The sequence below is a fragment of the Peromyscus eremicus genome, chromosome 15 (genome assembly GCF_949786415.1).
Source record: "Peromyscus eremicus chromosome 15, PerEre_H2_v1, whole genome shotgun sequence".
In the NCBI taxonomy this organism is placed as follows: Eukaryota; Metazoa; Chordata; class Mammalia; order Rodentia; family Cricetidae; genus Peromyscus; species Peromyscus eremicus.
Window position 1 is genome coordinate 20,712,010 of NC_081431.1, and position 27,771 is coordinate 20,739,780.

A 27,771-nucleotide genomic window follows, 5' to 3' on the forward strand; every position below is an offset into this window, starting at 1 on the left:
CAAGACAGGGTACCCTTACTGTTACACAGAGTTTGTGGCTAAGTGTGATATGTGAAAACCGATCTCAAAAAAAAGTAAGAACATAACACACCAACAGTGTGAAAGGCTCACTTACAGCTCACTTACAGCTTGTAGACAACAGACAGCTGCACATCTGTATCCACTTGCTGTGTCACACAGCAAGGGGTGGGGAATGAGGAGAGAGAGAGAGAGAGGGAGATGAAATGTCCAGGGAACACTCTGGTCTCTCTACTCTGTAGAAGGGCAGTGATTTTGTAACAGGGGGTCTCATCTTCATGAACTAATAAATAAAGGTCATTACCTCCAAACACTCTCATAATGAGAAAGGGCTTCAACCTATGAATCAGTCACAAACACTGAGTCTAGAACAAAATCTAAGCTCTTGGCCCCACAATCTCTTCTGTAGTCACTGTTACCTAACACTTGAAAGGGGATTTTTAAAAGTCCATGGAAGCCATGGTCCTGAGGAGCAAAAAATATGTTATGAACATTAAAATGAAAAAACTGATCTAGTCCATCACTGCAGAAAATACAGGGAAGCAAGTACAGTAGGAGAGGCATGTGGGCAGAAGTGGGGGGAGGGTGCTGGTTGGTGTCTGCACTCAAGAAGCAGACAGGGAACAGAAAGTGATGGCTAACCACCAAGCCTCCCCACCCCTACCCCCAGTGACTCACTCCACTGAGGCCCATCCTCTTAAAGAGCCTACAACCATTCCAAACAGCTACCGCAGCTGGGGACAGCCAAGGGTTCAAATGTGTGTGCCACTGGAGGATATTTCACCTTCAGGCCACACCATTCATGACGGCTCTCTCTGTAAGTATCTGAGTTATCTAAACTTGGATCCTCTCAGGACAAGAAACTTCATTTAGGATTGCACTTCAAATTTTTTTTTCCTCAGGTAATTCACATATGTGAAAATAATTCATAATTCATTTTGCTAAAATCAAAAACTAGGGAAATTGTGTGACCACCAACACTCTTAGAACATAAACACTACTGAGGCCAGCAAAATGCCTCAACAGGTACTTGCCACACAACCTTGATGGCCTGCCTGGGTTAGATCCCCACAATTGACGAATTCTGAAAGTTATCCTCTGACCTCTACATGTATTCCATGGTATATGAATGCCTGTACTCCCATATATATGTGTGTATACACACACACACACACACACACACACACACACACACACACACACACTACTTTCAGGTATAGTGGCATACTTGTGTAATCCTAACACTTTAGGTTGAGGAAGAAGGGTGAGAAACTCAAGGCCAGTCTGGGCTACGTAGTAACATCTATTTTACACAAATAAAGTATATATCTATCCTACTTAACAATAATATTTCTCTCTGCATATAAACGTGTATATGTGTGCACACGCGCACACATACATATATAACTATCCATATATACACAATATATCTTACACAAACTGTATCGAAGTATTCAAGAAATCTTAGGCCCCAAGATAAAAAACTGAAAATAACCACAATCTGGGTTAGAAAGATGGCTCAACATTCAAGAGTATGTATTGTTCTTACAGTGAACTTAGCACTCACGTTGGGTAGCTCACAACTACGTGTAATTCCAGTTCCGGAGAATATAAAACATTATTTTGTCTTGCAAAGACACCTGAACTCATATGCACATACCCACATACAGACAAGCACAGATATACACTTAAAATATGTATGAAAAATGAAACAACTTTTTAACAACAGGAATAATATTGATTGAGAAGCAAAACAATTCACCCCATATTTTTATGGAAGGCTTGGTAGTTTACATTATTATTTAAGTGCTTTTATCAATCAGGTTTAAACAAGATAGAAATTTCATTCAGAAAGGACATAATCCAGCATTCATTGCCCACAGATCCACTTAGTTCGCTTAAAACAGGGCATACATTAAACACCAGAAGGAACCAAGACCATTAATATCTTGGGCTCATCATCCCTGCAGGATTCTGAATCCTTTTTTTCTTTTGGTTTTTCGAGACAGGGTTTCTCTGTGTAGCTTTCAATAAGTATATATTTGGTATCCCCTGCTCTAATATCTATAATCTATTCAAACTTTGCCGAGCGAATGTGAAAGTATCCACGAGTCAGTTCAAGCTTCAATTCTAGGGGCAGTCATTAGTCCTACATTAAAGGTCCATATCAGCCCAGCACCATGTAAGAAAAGTACACCCACAGAGCCAGCTAACACAAGAAGCTCAGCTAGTTCCATCTAGATTAATGTTTTAAAATGTCAAAGCACAGAGCCCACCCAAATGTTTTACAAAAATTTGCATGCTAGTGTCTACAATTGGCTTTAATTGGTTTTCAAAATATGTGGATTAGCTAAAATCTCCTGGGAATTTTCTACCTAAACTCCTTTCTTCTAGAGTCAAAAATCGCCTAAGAGCTATAACTTGGATATTTGAGGATGTTGCCTGAGGTTTAGGATCCAGACACACAGTCTGTGTTTGATTTCTAAATGTCTGGTGCAGATTAAAGGGTCATAGACTCTCCCTCCATGATGTGCTTGTATCTGTGGGGAATAAATCTTTCATCAAAGGTCAGAAGGCCAAGTTAGGCAACCCCACATTTACAAAGTACATTTTAAATGGTTTTATTCTTGTTCAACAAACACTTGTTTAATATTTATCAGTATTATAGGAAGAAAATTATCTCTGAGGCCTGCTTCAGTTTGATCTGGTAGCAGAAAAACATTTCCATTTTATTTCTATTTTATACTTGTATCTAAAAATATTATTTTTTTACATGTATTTGTGTGTGTATGTGTGTGTTGGGGTGGGGGGATTGTTCCGTATGTGCCATGGTATGTATATATGTGGAGGGCAGAGGACACTGGCAGGAGCCTGGACTACAGAAAGGCTTGGATCCCCTCTTACTTTTTTTTCTGCCTTTGGCCTCAAGTGTTACATAGGACTCTTACAGAACATGACACAATGATTGATGGCAGCAAGGCTCTGATTAGTGATTGATGGTAGCAAGACTCTGATTAGAGCCTGGAGAGATGGCTCAGCAGCTAAAAGCAATTGTTCTTGCAGAGAACCTGGTTTCAACTCCTAGCACACATAGGTGGTCCACAACTCCCCATAATGCCAGTTCCAAGGGATCTTCTTCCCTCTTCTGGCCTCTGGGGGTCCCAGGCTTGCACACAGTACACAGACATACGTGCAAGCAAAATACAAAACACATAGCTATTAAGAACATATAAATCTTTTTTTTTTAAGGTTATGATTAGACCTTGACCTCTGGAATGCTAATCTGACCCTTGTCACTTTAACAAGGCATTCAATTACAATCATGACAAAGCAAAGTCAATTCCAGATTTTCTAGTGTTTTGACAGAGGGTAAAAAAAAAAAAAAAAAAAAAACAGTTCCAGAAAATAAAAGTGAGGTGAGGCAGGCACAAAGAACCCTCTGTATGTCAAAGTTACGAGATGCCTTTTGTAGCGGTGAGTCTATCTCACAACTTCTAACTCGGTCTGTAGGTGAAAGCAAGTATTTGAATGGGCAAGGTGGCTCCATAGCATGTCATCCCTGAAAATGTCCACTCTGATAATTTAGGGTAACCTTTAAGACCATACTATATACTTCGTTTTAGAGATACCAGCACTGCCAGTAGGAAAAGTGTAATCTGGGGGAGAGACATATCTGATGGAAAAGTGCAGCCCTGCCTGATGAAGAGGCTTGAGTTCATGGCCAATCTGCTCCTCTAATGAGCCACATGACATTAAAAAAAACAAAAACAAAAAAACAAAAACTAGCCCACTAAGATACCCTAGTTTTTTCCTTCTATAATATGACACGAGAGATCTGCTGTGGATAAATTCTGTAGTCACTTTCATATCCAAAATCAACGACGGCTACATTTCCGTAGATTTCTTGGTGGAGGTACATCCTGGAAGTGAAGTCTACTGTAGGAGCTTTGAGAGATCCTACCTGACAGTACACCGAGGCAGGCAAACAGGTACAGCTACTTCCTTGTTCAGATGTGAAGGCAGCCAAGATTTTAAAGAATGGGTATGTAGGGCTTTGAAGGGACTCAAGCATGCCCTTCACATCCTAATAGGATAAAGCTTATGCACAATTCTGTGTGAGCCTTCAACTACTGACGTTCACGCCATGTTATTGTTCGAATTGCATGTTAAGCAAGCAAATTTTCAATGAACTCTCGCTGGCTGGACCACAGACACAGATGTCAGGCGGACTCCTTTGTTCATAAGGTTCTCATTATTAGCTCAACCCGAGCTGAATATTTGACTGAAGGAAAAGACCATATCATTATTTTCAGATTTCACTCTATGACTTAACTGGGCTACATCTGCCAGCTTCAGAAACACCAAGTGCTGCTTGGCGCCAGCCTTGGCGTTCTTCTCTGTGACTATTACCCCAAATGTCTCAGCCCAAGGAAGCCTCCTTACCATCAAAACAATTTAATAAAAACTAAAATTCTGATTAAGAGTTACTCATCAATTGACAGGACATGCCACGCTAGTGCTATTTATGAATTATACCCCATGATATTTTAGGACTAAAAAAATAGAATCTGCATTCACAAATGGGCAAACTAGAAAGCCAGTAACCATGTTCATGATTTATAAGCTCTGTGTTATACTTGAAACCATCTTTTTTTAATAGGTAAATTGGCATTCCTTTGAATAACTCAATCTGCTTTAAATCTATTCTAAGGCTCTGGGCAGCACAAGGGAGATTCAAAATCCTTATATTTAATTCTTCTATTCATCCCTGGACCATCTCTCAGCATATATATGATAAAAGCTACAGCATAGCCAGGCGGTAGTGGCACATGCCTTTAATCCCAGCACTCAGAAGGCAGAGCCAGATGGATCTCTGTGAGTTCAAGGCCAGCCTGGTCTACAGAGAGAGATCCAGGACAGGCACCAAAACTACACAGAAAAACCCTGTCTTGGGAAAAAAAAAAAGAAGAAGAAGAAGCTACAGCATAGGAAAACGTGTCAAATATAAGACAAAATGCATTACAATATTACAACACTGACACCAAAAGCACTTAGAAAAATGTTACAAATCACCCAAATTCCGAACATGAAATATTTCAGAAGCCCACTAAAATGTATGTTAGAACAACATAAAAGAAGTAACTGCTTCCACGTGTCTAGACATCACCATCAATAATGCCAATCAGCAAGGATAACTTGTAATCACCTTTGTTGAACATTAGAAAAGGCAATTCAGAGGCTGGGGGGGTGCAGATGGATCTGTGGTTTAGCATGCTTACTGCTCTACCATTAGAATCTGAGTTTGGATCCCAGTGCTTACTACTCTACCATTAGAACCTCAGTTTGGATCCCAGAACCCAGGTCAGGTGGCTCCTAAGTGCCTTTAACTCTATCATCAAAGTATATGATGCTCCCTTCTGGCCACAACAGGCACCTGAACATATATGTACAAACACACACACACACACACACACACACACACACACACATACACACACACAAAATAAATTAATAAAATAAACCATGTACATAATAAATAAAGCAATTTTATTTCTTTATGGTAGAAGAACCTAGGGTTTACACCATAGTTGCTCCAAATGCCTAGCAAAAGGATGATCAATTTTCTACCAGAAAGCCACATGCAAAATTAAGTTGCTTCATTCTTTCAGCATCTTACAGAATCTTGGACCATGAGGACCTAAGAGAACATGCCCTGTATTCCATCCAACGCTTTAAATACATCTCAGTAGACAAATGGTCATTCAGCCTCTTCAAAACACCTGTTTTCAGTTCATCACTAAGCACGGCAATTTATTCACTAATTGCCATCACTAATCCTAAGAACATCTCTAAAAGCACAAGCACAACAAGCACTTCTGTAACTCTCATACTGGGTGGCACGACTTTGGCATAGAATTTTAGGCTTGTATCTGCATTGAACTTACCCATCAAGCACCTGAGACTCAAGGCTCAACTAACTCTTCTATCTTAGGTCTTTCTTCTCTGTATATTTTTAATGGCTAGGAAATTCTCTGTCTGGTTCACATTAGTATTATTAGTAACTTTTTCATGGTGGCATTCAGATATGATCTAACTAGTTACAGAGCTAGCAGGAGTCGTGCTTTGTATGATACAAAATTTAAATTTTTATAACAACAGACTAAGTATATTTATAACAGACTGAGTGTTTGTGACCCCTCTCTTGGTGTGTTGCAATCCTAACCTACCCTACCCCCTCCCTGTGGTCATGTCTTGGTATTAAGGACAAGGGTCTTTGAGGTCCATTAGATCTTGATGAGAGTAGAGCCCTCAGGAATGAGATTGGTTTCTTTATGAACAAAACTCATGAGAGCTCACTTGGCTTCTTTCTACCACAAGCAGAATACAAGCAGAAAATGAGTCTCTGAATCCCCGCACTGGGCCCTCACCAGAGCCTAACTGTGCTGGGGTCCTGATCTTCACTTTGCCGCGTCTAGAACCATAAGGAACACATTGTTTAGTTTAAAAGCTACCCAGTCTATGCTATTATTGTATTACCACAAAAGCACAGAATAGAAACATCATGTGAGAATTGGACCTTTAACACGGTATAAAACAGGCAGGAAAATGATATTAACAGTAACCTATGAGAAAAAAAACCCCATGAAATTATATATCATGTTACTGGAAATATACTAACTGCATGAATAGAACTTTCTAGCAAACATCACAAAATTTAGCCCAAATGTTAGTATTAAGTGACTGCATTTTAATGTTTTACACTTACCATGCTGTATGTCTTTCATATCTAAATGAAGACTAGACATTAGAATTCCTACTGCTTGTGATCTTTTGTTGCTAAGCAACTTGACAACCTGTTCAAGAAAGAGGAAAAGGAGAAACATTAACTTAAACTCTAATACGCTTGGTAACATTTTAAAATCCTACATGAAGAACCACTAAAGAGCAGAGCTTACATCATTACTGCTTTGGGATTTTCTATACCGAACCAATAAAATCCACCATTTTCTTCCCAGTATTCACCATCAGTCTCAAAGTCAAACTGCTCAGAGTCTAGGAAATCAGTTTAGCTTCTGGAAGACTAAAATTACACATCTGATTGTATACACTAACTGAAAATTTTTCAAGATGAAATTTTGAAAGACTGGTCAACAAGGGCAAAATAAAACTATACACAGAAAATCTGCCAGTTCAGATCAGTTTTTTAAAATATAAAATGTGCTTCATTAGGTAGTCGGGTCTTATGGGTGCTCCTCATTATGCTGGGAGTTCCTTTCATTCTACATTTGATCCATATTTGTTGGACAATTTTCCAACTAATTAATAGAAGAATTTGAGTGTCATATTGGAAGGAACACACTGGCCTGACCCTAAGTCTGGCTGTCTAAAAAGTCTGAAAGAATCTGTGTACATATCCCAATCAAGTCGCCTCAAACAGAGATGAATAAGCTGCTAAAGTATATAGTCATGCTTGAACTACACTCTCCAAGAATACATACTACCGATATTTCCTGCTCAGGAAATTTTTACTCCAGCAAAGTCTACTTACTCTCCTGTTCCCTTTCAAATCTGCTTAGAGAAAAACTGAGGGAAAGGAAAGAAAGGTGATTACAGTCAATGACCAGAATCAGGTGCTGCCTCACAGGCTCTCACCTTCAGCGACCTTGTCTTTCTTTTGGTTTGAGTTGGGTCAGTCAAGAAACTAATAAAATGCCGGGCGGTGGTGGTGCACGCCTTTAATCCCAGCACTTGGGAGGCAGAGCCAGGCGGATCTCTGTGAGTTCGAGGCCAGCCTGGGCTACCAAGTGAGTTCCAGGAAAGGCGCAAAGCTACACAGAGAAACCCTGTCTCGAAAAACCAAAAAAAAAAAAAAAAAAAAAAAAAAAACTAATAAAATAATCAGATCCAGCTGTCCCATAAGTCCACTGAGTAAATAATATTCCTCAAAGCAATATTAGTACTCTTGTTCTCCTGGCAGCATTGGAGATGGGCATTAAAACAGCATGATTACAGAAGGCCCAGCCTTCTGAAAAATCATCCAATATGGGGAACTATACACCACCCTGCCCACAAGAGATGCTATGGTCTCAGAGGAAGAACAATGGCATATGAGTTTATTGTTAATTTCTTTCTTTTAATAGTTTATTAGATTGGAGATACAAAAACTGGTTTCAAGTGATTATTTATTAACTACTTCAATAGACTGTCAATAACACTGTCTCCTTCAGAGCTAAGAAATTAAAAATGCAGTGACAGGAAGTAGGTTATATTCTGCCAAACAACAATTTCTAAGTTCAGGGACAGGCAATCTGGACCCTATTTGTGCTACTTCTGTTAAATTTCCTACCATTTTCTGGTTCTTCAGTGCAATGGCACATTTGAATTGGTGTATCATTTTACTTCCCAGGGGTGTTAACATGTTGCTCACACCCTCAGCTCATCTCCTCGTCATAGTTCTGATAATTCTTCCTTTTGGAGTCAAATAATTATGATTTTACCTTAAACATCAACATGAGCCTCAGTCCTGTTCTCTGTGCTTTATTCTTTATAATCTGTGATTTCTCTCACATGGCATATATACTTCATCCACTCAGCAGTTTCCTACTTTGCTAAAAGTAATCTCCTTTAAAGTTACCCACATAGTCTCTGTCTAAATCAACTCCTAAGAGTCACATCCCAAATGTCCAGCCAATGTCTCCTTCTTTCCTTTATATCTTGGAATAAGGGTACCACCATCCTCCATCTACCCACTAAAGCTGAAAACTAGGTAGATATCAATCTAGACCTTTCCCTCTCTGCTTGTGCAGCATAATGGGCAGGAACCAAGTCGGTCAAGGGCAATTCTCCTGTGTCTTCTGAAGCTGTGCCCTCCATCTTAATGCCAATGTTTACTTCTATATTAAATTTTGCATAGACCAAAGCAGAAAGTCTGTAATTGATTCTCCAAGTCCGGCTCAGTTTTTCTCAACTGTCTTCTTTACACAGTGGTTCATGATCACCACCATGAAGTTTACAAATGAAAGCTCCTGAGCTGTAAGCAACACCCGCTTACCAGGAGATCTGAGAGTTGGAATACCATCGCCATTTTGAACATCCTCCTAGGGATTCTTGAGCCACTGATAGAATGTCATCCATCCCATCCACCCTCCTTACCTATGTCCAAGTATCCTTCTAAAACCATTGGAATCTGCTTGTTTCTTGACCTTTCACCTTTACTTTTTGAACCTGAGTGCCTCGTGTTTAGGCAACAGTCTCTATAAAGTCATATTGGAAGCTCCATAGTTCCTTCCCAAAACTCGCCCTTTCTATTTTATTTCAGAAACACTCAATTCCAAGCTGTAATTTATATTCTAATAAGTAAGACGATATCAATAATGATCTGGCATCATCCAGAAGGAGACACATTCAGAAGAAGACAGAACTCTCAAAGAACAGATACCGCAGACTGTCAGTGTTCGAAAGTCAACCTCTGCATTATGGCTCAATTCATCTGTCTTTCTTTATCCAACACCCTGGATAACAAGAACTCAAAGTTCTCAAGCTGAATATTCTTAGAATCCAGTGGCCAAAGTTACAACAAAGAGACAATACAGTCAGATGACCCAAGGACTCTTAGCCGAAAAGTAGAAAACACAGAAGTAACACCTTTGAAATCCACAGTATTAGGCCATATAATCAGAATGTTAAAAAGATCGGTTTAGTTTCCTAGCCATATGAGATCAAGTTAATTCACTTACAACAATGGTTTTCTTAAGACTTCCCTAGTAGGTAGAAGGCTGTAGGGATTATGAACACAGACTCTGTAAAACAAAGCAATGTGCCTCCCTCTTTAACTGCACTGAATTATCTGGGATCTTCTGCAAACAGATGCTGATTCCAGAGTCTACCCAAGCTCCTAGATGATGTCAGTGCTGTGAGGCTCGGAAGATGCCGATCCAAAGTTCTCCTATTTCCACCCTACTACATTCTAGAAAAAAACTGCAGTCCCATGGGGCCAACTTTTCACCTAGAAAAATAACAGGAGCAGCAACAGGAGCTTCAGAAAGCTGTGGAGGAACTGGCCACGTGCTGCCACTCAGCAATGTTCCTTGCAAGGAATGCATGTATCACAGTAAGGGAAACTTGTGAGAAGCTGAACATGTAACCCAAATAAATTTTGGCATCTTTTATCTTACATGGGTCCACCCAATCCACTGAAGTATTAATTTCAATACTATAATAAGGGAGAAAACAGTTACAAAAGCATCATTGCATTTAATTTTGCAAAAGAGTTATTATTCTTTCCCTCTGCTCCTGTAATTAAAAAAAAAATCAGACACCTATGAACTAGGAGAGAAGTCTTCTGGTAGTTGTAAATGTTTTCTTTTTTTCGACTTAAATTATTTCTCTGGCATTTTATGTCAGCAGTGATGGGCATGCTTTGACTAGGTGCACTATCTGGCCATGGAAGAGAACATAACCAAAGCTCCTCACAATATGGCCCCAGTCAACACTTACAGGACCCTACGAGAGCTGAACAGGCTCCATAGCTGGAAATGGGTTTAAAATGAGCACTAAGTATTGTTGGTCTGAATGGCTATGACATCAAGGAATCAACAGTGGTCTGTGTCTGCTGCCTATACAAAGTTTTCTTTTATATGATAATAGAGTAGCCAAGCTACTGGAAATACATTCACAAACTTTCATGAAGACCATTAAATATTGACTTTACTCTATGTCAAATTCTCATTACCTAAGTGAGTTGTTAGACACAGAAATTTTTAATAAGAAGAATTTGAGAGAATTTTACACTAATTAAATCAATAGGCAGCCCATTAAAGTTAGGCATAAACTTGCACAAGACCAAAATAAAAACTAGACTTTTCCACTGGCGTCTGTTTTACTCCAGTTCACCCACAAACCTGTAAAAGTGAGCAGGGTAGTCTTCCTGTGTAAAGGGAAGAAAGGGAAGATGGCCAGCTGGAACACAGCCAGTTCACAACACAGCTTGGCCATTGTCTAGCATGTGTATAGGAACAGCTCAGGGTGGTGTCGCACACCTTTTATCCCAGCACTCACGAGGCAGAGGCAGGCAGATCTCTGAGAGTTCCAGGCCAGCCTGGTCTGCAAATCGAGTTCCAAGACAGCCTGTTACACAGAGAAACCCTGTCTTGAAAGACAAAAACAATAAATAAATAAATAGAATAAGCTGAAGGTGTAAGCTGGGAAAGGGTACCTTCCCTTAGCTCTGGAGAGTCCTCTCTCTATAGGTGAGCTGCAAGCCTGGATCGGAATCCCAGCATGTTACAAACTCTCAAATCCCTTAATCCCTTCGACCTTGTGCCCTGATCTATGAAATGGGGCACACACATCAGCAAGTGGCCCTTGTGAGGATAACCACAGTCACAGTGCAGAAAGCTTCTCAACATGGCGACTGCAAGCTGTGTGCCACTTGGCTACTACGGCACCTGGGAACAAGCATTAGGCTACCTTTATCATAATCGTATGGAGTCATGTTTGGTGTACTGAATCAAGATTTGTATGTATTTGTTTTGTAGAGGCCTTTTAGTTTTATGTTTTAGTAATTTATATGTAAATGTATGCATTGCATATATAATTGTACAGAAACATCACAAGAGGTTGAACTGGGGGCTCAGAATCTGCTGTTTGATTAGCACAATATGAAAAAGACGTGTGCCAAGTACTTTCCTCAGTTACATAAGTCCGGAAGGGGGCTACCCCTGAACATTACTCTTCATGTCGCTGCCCACCAGTTATGTTTTCATTTCTATTTTCTTATTAGTGCTGGAAATCGAACCTGGAGCCTAGTGCATGCCGAGCTAAGTCATTTTAAATATAACTAAGAAGGCAGCTTTGAAAGCCTAGGACTATGTTAAAAACACAAGGGAAAAGAGAGTCTTACTTCCTATTCACTTGCTTTACCTTCAAACAGTACTTAAGACAGTAAAACAGCATGATACTAAAATACCATGGGGGCCTATGAGAGCCAGTGCCCAGTGTCTCTCACCATCAAAATAAAAGAGAGATCCTTACTGCAGTGCCCTAATGGGAGACCTGCAAGTAACAAACTGTAACCAGCATTAGCAGAAAGAGAAGAAAAGGTTCCAAGTCTCTAAAACCACAGTAACTAATACAGAACAACAAGCCACATGTGGCTGGCCAGGCACGTGAAATATGCACAGACCTAAAAGATTCCGGGCTTCATTTCTCTTTTAAGGGAAATATCAATGATCTCAGTAATTTTTTGTGAGCTGCATGCTCCAAAGACAATATTTTAACCCTGAATCCTATGTAATACCTGCAACTTACTTTCATGTACTTCTGAATAAATTTTAAAGTATGACTGCTAAAAAAAATTTAAAGTTACATACATGGCTGGTACTTTATATTGGGCAGTACTGGTTAAGAAGACCTAACAAGTTCATAAAAATGACTAAACACATTTACTGTTAACCAGAACAGAGATATCTCATCTGTGTCTTCATATCCTCCCCTTCATCTGTCTGTCTGTCCCTCCCTCCCTCCCACTGTCCTTCCTCTTCCTTCTTCCTCTCTTTCTGTCTCTGACTCAAGTTGAATTTAAAAAATGGAAGATAAAGCAGGACTTGGGGGCGCAAGGATCAGATGGTCAGCAAACAAACGTATCATGTGTAAGGCCTAAGGTTCTTTGGTCATTGAGCAGGTCTCACTGCTGGTTCAGGAAAGGAACTACATGCTACACCTATATGTCCTGTTTACAAGTCAGAAACATACTAAGAGAGACAGTGCAACAAGAAGCCAGAATCCCAGATCTTCATTGGGTGTCGGAAATTCCTACTTTCAGTTACACCACAATGCCCCAGACAATATAAACACCCCATATTCAAGTCCTTTGGCCTTTTATTCAGTTTGTGTACTTGCATTAATTTAATGAGTTTCACATTACTCGCTAACTGTAAAAACAAAACAAGCAAACCTATTTATAGTAATTAACATAATTTCTTTCACTGTTTGTAGCAATCACACCCTAATATTTTAATGTTAATTTTAGCACAGGAATAGTGGAGCACATAAAGTCACCCTCAGACATAACTATGACCCAGAGTGTATTTCCTCATTTTCAATAAAACCTCCCCTACATTTTTCTTCTGTAACAGAACACATTCCTCAGCGGATACTCTGAGAGAAGCCTAATAAGGGCATGATATTGATGTTGGCTAAAACTTTTTGTTGTGTTCCACAGGCTTTCCTCTGTCCTTGTTTTCCCTGATTCCACCCACCTTTTATTTTTGTCCTTAAAATTTTACCCTTTCCTCAAATATCATCCTACCCCTTCTCTTCCTGCCTTCATAAATAGTTCCTGGGGGATTTGTTTCCATTTTGCTTTACTAGGGAATCAAACCCAAGACCTTATACATCCAAGGCTCTACCACTGAGCTGCAAAACCAGTGCCTACTTCTGAGATTCTTTTGCTAATTACTGAACTGTACTGATTCTCTCTTCCATGGTTGCTCCCATATAAGTTGTGACCTTGATATCCAATTGTTTCCTGCTCTTTTTGTTGTTGTTGCTTTTCTCTACAGTTCAAAGCCTTTTTAATAACACCAACCACGTGTAATCTTCTGTCTAGCAAACTATTCTTGGTCAATGTCTACTAAAACCTTCTATTTAGACAGCTTCCTTCCTCCTTCAATTCAACATGACCAAATTTTGAGCAGATCCATTTTACAAATTAAAGGACTATTATGGCAGTTGTCACATTTAAGACCCTACTTATAAAACTTTTATAAGCCATACAACTTTGGCATTTAAACTGGGTGTCGTGGCTGCCCAGCTAACATTACATTTCCCATAGCCTACTTGACAACCAAGTATAGCCCTGAGAATAAATTTCGGATAATAGATTGCAAGGAGTATGAGTAGCTTTGATTCACTAGGACAATGACTCAAGGTGATAAATTTATAAAGAGAAAGTATTTATTATGTTACACAGCTTTGTAGATGTCCAACCACGGCTGATTAGTTCTATCATTTTTAGGTCTGGAAAACCACTCATTTCACAATATGAAGGCAAAAGAAATGGAAAGAGGCATTCCAGTTGCAGACATGTCCCACATGACTTGAAGATTTCTTACTGAGTCCTCTCATCTATTAAAGATTTCCTAACCTCTAAACAGTACCACCTTGTGCACCAAACCTACACAGGTACCTTCGGAAACATTTAACATCCAAACTGGAGTCTAGCAAGAAAGCACAGCCAGGCTCAATAACAAAATTGAGAATTAGCCATCTTCTCCATCACATTCCGTCCTGAGGCTGAAGTAATAAAAAGGCTGAGACATTTGCAGCCCAGACTTCCCCTCTGTCACAAAGGACCCAAAACAATATTCTAACTGATACATCTACTAAACACCAGGCCAGACATTGTGCAACAGGCAATGCCTACATTGGGGTGAATTAACAGATGTCAACAGGAAGTAGAAACAAATATCAGCTTTGTGTCGCCATCCATCCATCTCAGTCAGCCATCCTCCATCCCCAGTCATCCCAGTGGGAACATCTGACTCATTCTTCCTCACTGATCATATCCAGTCACACATCAGACTCCACTGATGACTCCTTCTCGATCTTCTAGTCTGTCACTAGAGCCTCCACCTCACACCCCCCAGAGCCAGCAGGTGCAACCTCCTTCCACATTTGCAGCCTCAAGGATCCCAGTTCTAAGCCCAGATGAAGACCCTGCACAGCCTTCACTCTGCCGGTGCCCTGTGCTCCCTTGCATCTGCTTTATTCTACATCAGGATAATGCACAAATGGAATGCTCACTGGGTAGGAAAGTTAAAGCCTTATTCATCTGAGATGTTTTTTCTAAACATTCCCAGCCTCTCATATAACTCCTAAGGACTGACTCGAGAGCTTCTTTTCTCTCATAGGATCTTATATTCTCTTACTAGAACATGTACATGCCACAGTAATTTTGGAGGCATTCTTTATAAAGGCAATGTACTGCTAGATATGAAGACTATGTCATATAATTTACTTCAATACTCAGCACAATGACTGATAAATTACAGGCAATAAGGTATAGTGAATCCGGTGACCTTGCCTCAACTAGTATACCCATGCCAGAAGTCCTCCTCACACCTTAGAAAAATGATTTCTGGTTTTTGTTAGACATCAAACTACCCATGTATCACTTTTTTGTTTTTACTTTTTATTTCATGCTCCAGGGATTGAGTTCATGTTAAACAAACATTCTAGGACTGGGCTATATACCCCTGATCTTTTAAGTTAAAAAAAAAAAAAAGGTTCCTGTCCCCCATTATAGAGAATCACTTTTCCATAGAATATATAGTTTTCTAAAAATTCCATATCTGGTGCTAATGCAGAATTTCTAACTACTGAAAAGTCAATAGTCAATGAATGGGTGGGCAGCTATTCCACCACTGAACTCACATCAAGAACTACAATGTAACATCTGTTATTTCATAGTCTTCCTAATATGTGATGGAAATATGATATGAACTATACTGATTAACTAACTAAAGCCATATGTAAATAATTACTTGATTATACCTACAATTATGTGTGCTGCTCACTCAGAATATTTTTAAAAATAATATATTTGCATGTACTACTTGAAATACAGATAATTATAATGAGCTTAACATTAAAAGGCTCAACATTAAGTATGCAGATAATTTGAAGTTTTGTGCACTTTCTTATAACTAGTGAAATCAGAAACTTTAAAAAGAAACGAAATAATTTGCTCATAATGTAAACGCAAAGCCCAAATGAGAGTTTTGTTCTCCAAAACTAGCTAAGGAGAATGCTGCTTTCTTCTGAAACAACACACCATAGCCTCTCTAGAAACTAGATATTAGATTAGGGGATAAGTAAACAGATCCAATAAGGTAAATACTTCAGGGAGTGGGGTAAGATAAAAACAGCCAACCATAGAGATTAGGTAAAGGTGCATTCCAGAGCGGGATTACAGAACATAAAGACCACTGTTTCTCACATAGATGTTTGAGCACAGCATAGTTTCCCAGTCATATACTACACATGTGAGCATTGATGCATTTGTGGATCTGCACAAAGCATCGAAGGGCACTTTAATCACAAGGCTCAGAGGAGAAGGTGAGAAAATTGGAAATGGTAACACCCAACTGAGCAAGGAATCTTCAGGTGTGAGGAAATGCAGCAATCAGTTCTCGGTCTCAGGATCTTCAGTTAGTTCATCTATTTAAAGGCAGAAATCAGGATTTTGAGCCATGTCTTTATCTAAATGATCAACTATGTAATTCTGGACATAGGTCTTTGATCCACAGATCCCAGTTTGTTTACTTGTAGAAGATAGCCAGTCATCCATACTCAATATTCTCATAATTTAAGAAAAACAATATAGCACATGAAATATCCTTAAAGTATAAAATGTCATGCCAATGTCAAGTGTCTTGGCACTGAATTTAGTAATCTAACAACCATCAGCTATTCTTCATAACACTGTAGAAACATATGAGTATATTTTGACAAAAGAAATGCCCAAATAAGTTATGGGCACTAAGCACCTAGAATTAAGAGAGATCAGCCCAGACATTGGCTAGTCCCTGCCTCCTAGGGACATTAAAATGTTTCTCTATGGAATATTTAGCCAGAATATGAATATCCTACAATACTTATTTGAATTCAGTTTTCTTACTCTGAAAACACAAACTAGTCTCTCAATTTCTGGCCCAGAGGAACTCAACCAATAAACAGCCTTCTCTGAGCTATCTCACACTACTTCAGAAAACAGCAGATATCTTTAATCTTAACTGGTCTACCCTCAAAAAAGGAAAAATGCTTGAGTTGGATTTTTGCAGACTGAGAAGTTATTGGAGTTTATTTAATGCATCCCTACAACCAAAGAGGAGTGTAATGTTATTTACAGTCCCCTTCTCCTAAGATTAGCATTAAGCCGCAGGGCAGCATGGCCAGCTAACTGGCAACAATGGCATTCCAAGGCCGCACTAAGCATGCTGGAGTGATAGGTGCATACCATCAGATGATGGGATGGAAAAGAGGCATGGTTTCCCAAACGCACTGGGCATGGCATGGCACTTGGTGACATGACCTTTGACACCTCTCCTTGATGAGAATCTAGAAGCCATCCTTTTAAGAATGTAATCTATGTGCCTCCCCATGGGAGGCCTTGATTTCTTGTGGAGGGGAGTGGGGGATAGGTTGAGGAGGGCTGCTGGGGGGACAGGAGGAGGGAAGAGGGAGATCTTTGATTGGTGTGTAAAATGAATGAAAAAAAAATTCTTAATAAAGGGGGAAAAAAAGAATGTGACCTACAGGAGCACAATTTAGTTGGTGTTTAGCTCAGTCTCCAAAGTGCCTTTCAGCATAGGGGTGAAGCTATGCATCTAGCTTTACCTGACTTGCCTTGGAGCATGAGCAAGCCTCAGAACTGGAAGACTGAAAGAAGTAGAGTTTGGTGAGTCTCCAAAAGGAACTTCTCAGCCTGCCAATCTATCCTGGCTGTCAGGCCTTCGGTATAGAGACCTGTGTCTCTTGGTTTAAGTAGACTCTAAATCCTATTCCTTATTGGAGCAGTTTAATTTTTCTGACTTCTGTTAGCATCAACTTTGTGATTTCTGCTTTGCCTCTCATTTGGTCCCTGATTCTAATCCACACGTTGGGGTTTCATATCCTTGGCTATGCAAAACTCGGGGAAACAAGAACTTGACATGTGTGCAAGCAGCTGTAGTAGTGGTTCTCAACCTGTGTGCCACGCCTCTTTCGGGGTCACAGATCAGATATCCACATTATAATTCATAACAGTAGCAAAATTACAATTATAAAGTAGCAATAGAATAATTTTATGGTTGGGGTCACTGTAGCATGAGGAACTGTATTAAAGGATCACAGTATTAAGAAGGTTGAGAACCACTGAGCTATAGGATGACTCTTGACCCAATAAAATCCATCTATCCTGTTATCTTCTGCTTCTTCATAACAAAGACTTGTTCTACCATCTACCATCTAACATTCAGGTATAGAGAGAAATAAAAGACAATCAAAAAAGTGTGCCGGAAGGTGGTGGCACACACCTTTAATCAAGGAGGCAGAGGCAGGCGGATCTCTGTGAGTTCCAGGACAGCCTGGTCTAAAGAGTGAGTTCCAGGACAGCTGAGGCTACCCAGAGAAACCCTGTCTCAAAAAACCAAAATGAAAAAAAAAAAAAAACCAATGTGATTCAGAAAACATTATGGCATGTGACCTCTGGGATCCTAAGAAACACTCATTCAAGTAGAGATGAGGAACAGCCCATAAGCCTTTGAGACCAGCCACACTTAGTTTCATTCTTTTCTTAGAAGGTCAGCACTAGAGGTGATGGGAAGCTCGGCAGCAAACCACTTGTTCAGCATGTGCCATACCTTGGGTTCAGACCATAGCACAATAAGCTAATACACTGACTAATTAAGTCGAGCTTATTAAAGACGAGCTGAGTCACAGACCTGATTTGAATAAAGTCAAGTTAAATTACTTACACATTCTCAGAGCGCGGCACATGTAACAGACTTGAAATAAATCTCCAACAATAATAGCTAGTATATATTGTTTCGCAGGAGTTGGCATGCAATATTGGAAAGTGAGTAAAGACTCAGGACAGTGAGAGGCAGGTCAGGACTTGTTCTACTCAGCCAAGTATAACTTATCAGCTAAGTTACTCCCTCAGCTCATCCTGAATCCCTTCATCTACCTGTTCATACACCTTCCCAGCATCCTGCATACACCAAATACAGCAGAAGGATTCACTATCAAAAAACTATGGGAACAGATTTAGGCTTTTTATGCTGTTCTTTAATCAGGTAAGTTTAAAACAACAAATTCAACTCTCGTTTATGCAACCCTCTTTCTTAGACCAAACTAGAACATTTGATGATCTAAACCAGCAAAAAAAGGATAAAATTAAAAAAAAAATAAAAAGAAGAAGAAAGTAAAAAAATAAAGAGCTCAAGTGATTTGAAGCTAATGAAGGAAAATAGCATTAAGTATGTATTTTAATAAAGTTCTAATTGATCGCATTTTGTAATTTTACTTTACAGTTGAAAAACTGTAGTAACGCAATAGTGAGCTTAAATAAATATCACCAGACTCCTAAAATAAAACGCTCTTGTAATTAAAACCAACTACCACAAATCCCCATCCATCTCCACTTTTTAAAGCATGGAAGGAACATGCAAAAATGTTTAAATTCCCCAAATTTAAAACAATACACAATCTTTGCTTTTATATCCTCTTGACAGACCAGTCTGCTTCATCATGTACAATCTATGCAAGATATAATTTGGCCCCTCACCAGCTCAAATATCCCAGTAATTAGAAAACGGTGTTTCATCTCTCTGATTGCATGCAAGCCTGATGAACTACACTTGTCCCTTAAGAATTCCTTCTAAAACTCTGGTTTTACATATGTGTCCTTCCTAATTTTTTTTACTTTTTTTTCTTTTTGCAATTCAGTGAGAAAAATCTAGGCTAAGATTAAAGTATCAGAAAAGACTATTATTGTGAGTACAAGGTCTCAGTGTTTTGTGACCTAGATATTAGGTCTGATGGTGAGTACTCAGTGGTCAAGTACATGACTCCTATGAGCAGGGTGCTGAATTAGCTCCCTATCCCTAAGAAGAAAACACTGAAAAGGAATAAATAGATAAAGGATAAATAGAGGTTCGTGAGATGGCTCGCCGGTTAAGAGAATTGGCTGCTTCCAGAAGACTAAGGTTCAGTTCTCAGCATTCACAGGGCAGCTCATAAACATCTGTAACTCCAGATATTCCAAGAGGTACAATGCCCTCTCCTGTCCACCACTGGCATTCGGTATCCATGTGGTGCACAAATTATGTAGGCAGGAAAAATATTCATACAGAAAAAAAAAATTTAAAAATCAATAATTATTAAGTGAAAATAGTTGTATATTAAATATCTTAAGCATCTCCTCAGAGATTTCAGCATTCTCTCAGTGGGAGTTATTAAATATTATAAATGAAAAACATGAGATGGGTATGGTAAGGTTCATGACAGGTACAAAGGAATAAAAGGTTCTTTTTGCGAGGATTTGCTATTAGTTACAGCAATGTGCTCTGAGAAAGCATTATTTTGCACATAAAGGGCTTTCTCTCATTCATTTTTGTAATTACTACAAAACCCCTAAGGACTATGTGCTGTTACCAGTGCATTTAACAGTGGATATGGCAGGATCAGGGTCACACATCCATTAAGGGGGCAGGCAGGAAATGAACCCAGGAGGTCGGGCCCAGTGTCACCCTCCTAACCAATCCCCTGGACTACCTGTACTGTAGAGTGCTGAAGACACATTTACCATGTGATTTAGCACACTGTGCCTCAGTTCCCCGGGGCCTAAGTGTTCCGTGCTGTTATATATAATTAATATGGACACAGAAAACATAACAGAGAAAAATATTTTTCAACTTGTTAGCAAAAACAAAAGCTTGGGCAATTAATGGACACTGAATACTCTGCTTTCCATATTACTCAATTTCAGAAAAATAGATTTTTAAAAAGAAAATAGTTTCCTCCTTGGGTAGTGGTCAGATGAATAACAAACAAGGAAAAGCCAGTGATAAATGTGATGACTAGTTTTTTGTTTTAATAAGGAAAATAAAATGTTCAGAAAATTACTCAGCTAGCATCCATTTACTGAATAAATGGCAGTGTAAACATCAGGATTCTGTGAGCAGTTATTCGAGTACTCTGCTCTCCCCATGCACTCCAGACCTCAGCATGGTATTAATTTTTGGACACTTTGAGAGAGACAGGGCTTGCTTTCTGGCCTTATTCACAGTTTGCTGATTGTTTTAGCCCTGTCAAGATGGATCACACCCTGTGAAGGAAGATGTTCCCAGTTTTCTTGTAAGTTTTCGATTTTTTTTCTTTTTGGAAATGACATACTGCTTAAGCAACTGACTGATTTTTCAAAGACCTCCCTCCACCAGGAGTTTGAAGTAAAGGCAATACAAACAGGGTCTTGTTGGTGGGCTAATCTATGGTACCCAATTATAAGGAATAAAAGTTTTAATATGTGACTAGTCTTTTACAAACCAAAGGTTCTCTTTCTAGTGGCATCATTTTCAGAAATTGTATTTAGCCTTCAACAATTCCATTTAAATTCCATTTTGGATCAAACAATTCCAACACATCTGTGTCCAACAATAACCAAGTCATTCATTATTTCTATTCCTGAAGACATCTTCAGTTCCGCTATTCAAATGTCTCAAATTGCTCAATATTTTGTTATTCCATGAATAGAATAGTTAAAGTGTCTACTGTTTAGAAATTTTAGTCTTCAAAATACTGGAATTAAAGGTTAACTATAACAAAATGATCAAAATTTTTCTAGTTTATTTAAAACTTGCCTATCTATATATCTACCTATGTATGTATGTATGTATGTATGTATCTATCTATCTATCTATCTATCTATCTATCTATCTATCATCTATTTATCTATCTATCTATCTATCTATCTATCTATCTATCTATCTATCTATCTCAGATCACTATGTAGAACATTACTAGCACCAACGAAAGCTTCATCAATACTTTTTCCTATTAATATTTCCTCTCCAAAGTTTCAATCTGACAATTATTGCTACAAATTACCTTCTTCAATTCTTGGACTCCATAGAAAAGAGATTATACTGCTCACATTAGGTTTTATATAAGAAATAGTTCATATTGTGAATTACAAAAGTTCTTAATTTTTATTGCAGAGTACTATACCATTGTGTATCATAATTTATTCCCTTTACAATATTTATATATTTTTATTTCTATGTATTAATGCTTGCCTGCAGATTATGTGTATGTATGTGTACCACTTGCATGCCTGGTGCTCACAGAAACCGGAAGAGACCACTAGATCTCCTGGCATTGGAGGTATGGACAGTTGTGAGTTGCCACATGGGTGCTGGGAACTTAACATGTTCTCAACAGGAGCAGCAAGTACTTTTAACTCCCAAGTCATCTCTCCAGCCTCCACAAATTATTCTTCAACTCAGTGCTAATAGATATTTTGAAGATTTCAATTATAGGTATTATAAACAGTGCTACAAGCATTCTCTTACACAGACTTTTATATGCATATGAACTCATTTCTTTCAGATACATACAAATATCAGCAAATCCACTTTATGACTGTCACAGGTAGCATGTATTTAACATAATTATTTACTACCAAGTGATTGTCCAAAGTACTTCTATTTTTTTAATATTTTGTAGAATAACTACTAAAATGAAAAAAATAAAGCATCATACAGTTCAATAATTTTATTTAAAGTTTATATTGTGATGGTAAAGTTATTTAAAATTTTAAAACAAAGACACAAGGTGTGGTGGTTTGAAGAAAAATGGCCCCCATCATTGCATATCATCGTGGCACTAATAGGAGGTGTGGCTTTGTTAGACTAGATGTGGCTTTGTTGGAGGAAGTTTGTCACTGTGAAGGCAGGCTCTGAGGTCTCATATATGCTCAAACTATGCTCAGTATGACACATAGCTGTTTCTACTGCCTGTGGATCAAGATGTAGAACTCTAAGCTCCTTCTCCAGCACCATGTCTGCCTGCACGGCAATAATGGACTAAACATCTGAAACTGTAAGCCTCAATTAAATGTTTTCCTTTATAAAAGTTGCCATGGTCATGGTGTCTCTTCACAGCAATAGAAACTCTACGACACAAGGCTAACAAAATCACCCAGGAAACCCACCAACTTGTCAAATGTTTTGCAGATGTTCCTAGTAGCTTCCAGTATTACATCTACAGAAATATGTACATGAGGGTTAGATACATTTAGTTAGAATTCATTAATTAAAGTACTCAGGATTAGTGGGGATAAAGATATGCATACCATTAACACATTTTCATGTCTTTAAATGTAAGTGTACTTACTCAGCAACGACTGGATATATATCGTGTAAATTTTAACCCATAAACTTCCATCAACTTAGTTCTTTCTTCTAAGTCATTTTCATTTGAGAAATATATATTCCACCTCCAGAACACTGACTATACTTAGTTATACAAAAGTGTTCAATGAATATTAACTTTGATTTGTCTCTGAGTATGTATACAAGCATCTTTGGAAAGTTCTACTGGTAATGTTACTTTCTGAGTTGTAATTGCTCAGCTAGTTCTTTCTGCCTTATCCCTAGACTCTGTGGGAGATGTAGAGCACACAAATGAAGCCATATTAAAAATCCTTTGCAAAATTCATTCAGAAGTCATAGAAAACCACTTTGAGAACAGAAAGCTAGTGTGGGATTATGTAAATTTCTCCCTCCTAGCTCAGTGTCATTCTCTTACATTTAAGGCAACAGTGAAACTAAAATCAAACTCTGGAATGCCATAGGTTTAACTTAATTCTAACTTCTCAAACTCTAGGCTTATTCTTCTGTTTCTCTACTTTGCCCTGAGAAACTGAAGCATGCAACTTAGTGCTTGGCACAAGGTTAGTACTCACTCAACAGGCATAGAGAAGATTAATGCCACATGGGATCTTTGGTTATCTTCCTGTTCCTATGAAATTTTCTTATGTCACTACACCGTGACTAAATCTCAGTGGAAGACATGTGTCTCCTTCTCTAAGTGATTCCATCCCAGGACAAAAGTCCAGCTGGGGTGCTTACATAGTCCACTTTTAAAATGCTAAAAAGGGAAAGGTACTGCAAATAAAGAGTAAGAAACCAAATGCATCGTAGCAGTTTCTCAGAGCAGGAACTTGATAATGGGCGAGACCTAGTTGTACAAGATCACATGTTATGTGCAAAGGGTGCTAGGTGTATAGCTGTGCCCACATTAACCTGAACAACAGCAAGTAGCTTTAGTAAAACTCCCCACAGACAAAGAAGAAGATGGCTGACTCATGGCTCCTCACCATCACTAGCATCTCAGGAGGATGAGTCTGGAGCATCTGAAGAGCACAAGACATGGGTAACAGCAGGAAGACAATGACCTTTCAGCAGTAGACTAACAGACTCTGAGAAACAACAAAATAAAAACAGTTGTGAAACCTAGCAAAGTAGATCTCTGTGAATTTGAGGCCAGATCAGCCAGAGCTACATAGTGAGACCCTGTCTCAAATAAATAAGTAAATGTATTTATTAACTGAAAAAAAAAACAGAATTTAGGAGAAGGAACTATAGGAAGAGAATACATAAGCATGCAGAATCACTGAGGTGACAGGGCAGAGGGGGAAGAAGAGGGGGAGACTGATAACTCTCTATAGTTCCACTTGTGAAGAGAGAGAAAAAAGTTTAGAATGAAAAATAAAACATGTACATAAAACTGCATCATATATACATCCCTCTAAAGTGTTTAGAAAGCAGAACATAGGGAGGAAAAGGAAGCCCCAGGACATAGGCTACATAAATACTATGGTTGACAAAGAGCAGGAGCTAAAACAAAAGAAGAGATCTGGGAAGCACAGTCCACAGCACTGAGCAGAAGTGTGGTCTGAGAAGAAGTGGGCCCTGGAGTGTGCACAATATAATGCCACCGAGACAGTTTTCTCCTCTTCCTGGGACTCAGTCACATGCAAGACCCAGTCCTCTTGACAAGGCTCCTACCTTGTTCTGGGCATTGGGAATCAAGAGTCCTTGCATCGTCCTAGCTCCAGGAACATAGAACAAATGTCAAGTGCTAATTAGTTGATGTGAGGAGTGCTGGCTTGGAGATCTGGTCTAGCTATAAGGGGAAACACTGAGTCAGAATTTCTGGGGCTAGGTGTAGCTAGAGTTTTCCTGCCTGGCCCACAGTCAGGACAAATCTCTCTCACCTGTGAGTCCCACAGCTGCTCAGACCCAACCAAGTAAACACAGACACTTATATTGCTTACAAACTGTATGGCCGTGGCAGGCTTCTTGCTAACTGTTCTTACAGCTTAAATTAATCCATTTCTATTAATCTATACCTTGTCACATGACTCGTGGCTTACTGGCATCTTCACATGCTGTTTGTCATCATGGCGGCTGGCAGTGTCTCTCTGACTCAGCCTTCCACGTCCCAGCTTTATTCTCCTCCTTGTCCCACCTATACTTCCTGCCTAGCCACTGGCCAGTGATTTATTTATTGACCAATCAGCAACATACTTGACATACAGACCATCCCACAGCAGCTAGGGATGCAGCTCAGCTATTAATAATGCTTGCTTAGTATACTTGGGTCTCTGGAATCAACTTCCAGACACACAGACAGAACATGTTGTCTGGTGTAAACCTGCAATCTCTGTACTTAGAGGAAAGAGGATCAGAAGTTCAAGGTCATCCTCAGCTACTTAGGGAGTTGGAGGCCAGACTACAGAATATTCTACTGTAGGAATCGGGAGTCACAAGAATGGGTTATGTGTGCTTGTGCCTACCTAAGTCCCTTCCTGGTGGAGATCTCCATTAGGGAAACTACAAAGGAGAGTTCTGAGCTCCAGGATTGCAGAGCAATCCAACGGATGCAAGTGATTACACCTAGGAGCTAAGTAGTGGGAAGTTGGACATCGGCAGGGTGAAGCCCACCAACCCTCAGTCTCTACCACCCCTAGGTTCAGGCTGGTGTATCTACATGATCATTTCTCCACCCACAACCAGACAAAGACACGGGAGATTTGAATCAGCTGGTAGAATGCTTGGAACCTGCCCAAGGGGTCCTGACAGGCAGAGAAGCAATCAGTGTTGGCAAAGCCCATAAACCACACCCTCTGGCTGCTAGGCAAGCACCTCAACCAAAAGCCAAGGAAGTCAAAGAGCGTAGACTAGGTTCCCACCAGGGACTGAGCTGAAGAAAGCCCTGAAGGAAACATACATAGGTCACAGCCTCACAGATTACCTTTCAGAGGGCTAGACAACTGCCTCATTATTTCCCTCCTTACCTTCTCGCATTGTACTTGTTACTTCATTTTCATAGTTAATTGGTTCATACATTTTTATTCTACTTCAAATCCACCCCAACCCCGCTTCTTTTCTGTGGTTCCAGAAGTTAGAACCAGGGCCTTGCAGACACTTGGCAAGCACCGCACCAAAACTACATCCGTGGTCCTCCTCTTCCTTCACAGCTTTCTCTTCTGTCTTCTCTTTTTCACATCTAATTTCTTTGTTTTTGCTCATTCTGTTCTAGTTCAGTTTTGATTTTTTTTTTTTTTTTGACTCATAAAGAGGTCCAGGCAGAGCTCTGGCGTTGGATCCCACCTCGGTGTTCCAAGTGCTGTGATTATGTGAGCACCACACCCCGCTTTCAAAACCTAAGTTTTAATCCTTACTTCCCACTCCTTTCTCCCTTGTCTCTTTAACATTTTTAATTAATCAGCCCTGTCTCATATTGTTTCACCTTTCTCATCATGTTAAGCTTCTGTTTTCTTACCATCATTAGCTGAGTCATTGGGTCACTTTGCCCTTCATAGCTCCATTGACTCACTTTTCTGTCCCTTTTCTGTGTCTTTCTGTGAAACATATGAAAATATAACAAAATCTATCATCTTATATATTTATTATTTGCTATTTTTTAAATGTGTAACCACTTTTTTAGTTGGTGACAAGTTGTTCTGATTATACTTTTTAGTTATTTACTAATGAATACTCAACAAAGTCATCCAGGATTCAAATTTTTATGAAGATACAATTGTTAGCCATCTTTCAATTCCTTTGTTTTATTTTTTTAAGATAAGAGATTCATCACTAGCCTAAGGACACAAGATAAAAAAAATTCTTTGATAACTTTCTCAGTGCGTAAAATAAAATCATATTCCTTTTTGTCCTCAGGTACTGGTATTAAACACAATAGAGGAAGTGTTAAAGCCATGGATACCCATTCCCATGAACACTTGGCCCCAAGTAGCCAGCAAAAAGAACACAACACCCGGAGCCAAGGCCACACTAAGGTTTATATCCCTCATAGATGCAGAAATACACAAATGGAAAATGAAAAGCTGGCATAAATGAAGGAGTCTTGTGAAATAACAAATGAATGACTATTGTTACAACTGCAACTTTATCCCTGATCACTATGTTTTCCTAGACATAACTCTGATCAATCTTCAGCTTGTATGTGAGGATAGCCTGGGTACAAATATTTATTTATGATTTATTGCACTATATCAAACTTCTTTCTTTTTCTTTTCTCTTTTAGTGTGTGTGTGTGTGTGTGTGTGTGTGTGTGTGTGTGTGTGTGTAATGTATGAATGTTAGTGTGAACCTGTGTGTGGAGGCCAGAGAAACCTTGAGTATAGTTCCTCAGGAGATGTCCATCATTTTATTTTTCAAAAGGGCCTCCTCATTTGCCTTCATCTTACCAAGTGTGTGAGGCTGGCTGGCCAACCTGCCCTAGATCAGCCTATCTGCATGTTTCCAGCTCTGGCTTACCAGTCCATCTACTCAGCTTTTTATCTGGGTGCTGGGAATGAAGTGCAGGTCCAGGAGCTTTTGAGGCAAGTGCTCTAAAGACTGAGCCATGCCTCTAACCTTTCCTCCATCTTCATCATTTCCTACTTTCGAACAATCCAAAATCTAGTCTAAAGCAGAAGTAGGAAAGAAAACAACTTAGGTCTGCATCTCTGGCTAGCTAGCACCAGGACTGGAGAAATAAAAATCAAGCTTACCTTGTGGACAGGATAATCCTCCCTGTCCTCAGAGGGACAGGAAAGGGCAAAGGAACTGTCCTCGTGAGATCGGATGTGCTTTTCTAACTACAACTAATCAGTAAGGGCACTGACACACATGTATT

General features: G+C 39.3%; 1 protein-coding gene across 2 annotated transcripts in view; it reads right to left on the minus strand.

The window, feature by feature from the left end:
* Fmn2 (formin 2) overlaps window positions 1-27,771 on the minus strand; it is a 298,406-nt gene that overhangs the window by 162,265 nt on the left and 108,370 nt on the right. For both annotated transcript variants that reach the window (XM_059280275.1, XM_059280274.1), the window contains one exon: window positions 6,785-6,872. In XM_059280275.1, the coding sequence (XP_059136258.1) occupies window positions 6,785-6,872 (88 nt within the window). The remainder of the gene's footprint in view (window positions 1-6,784; window positions 6,873-27,771) is intronic.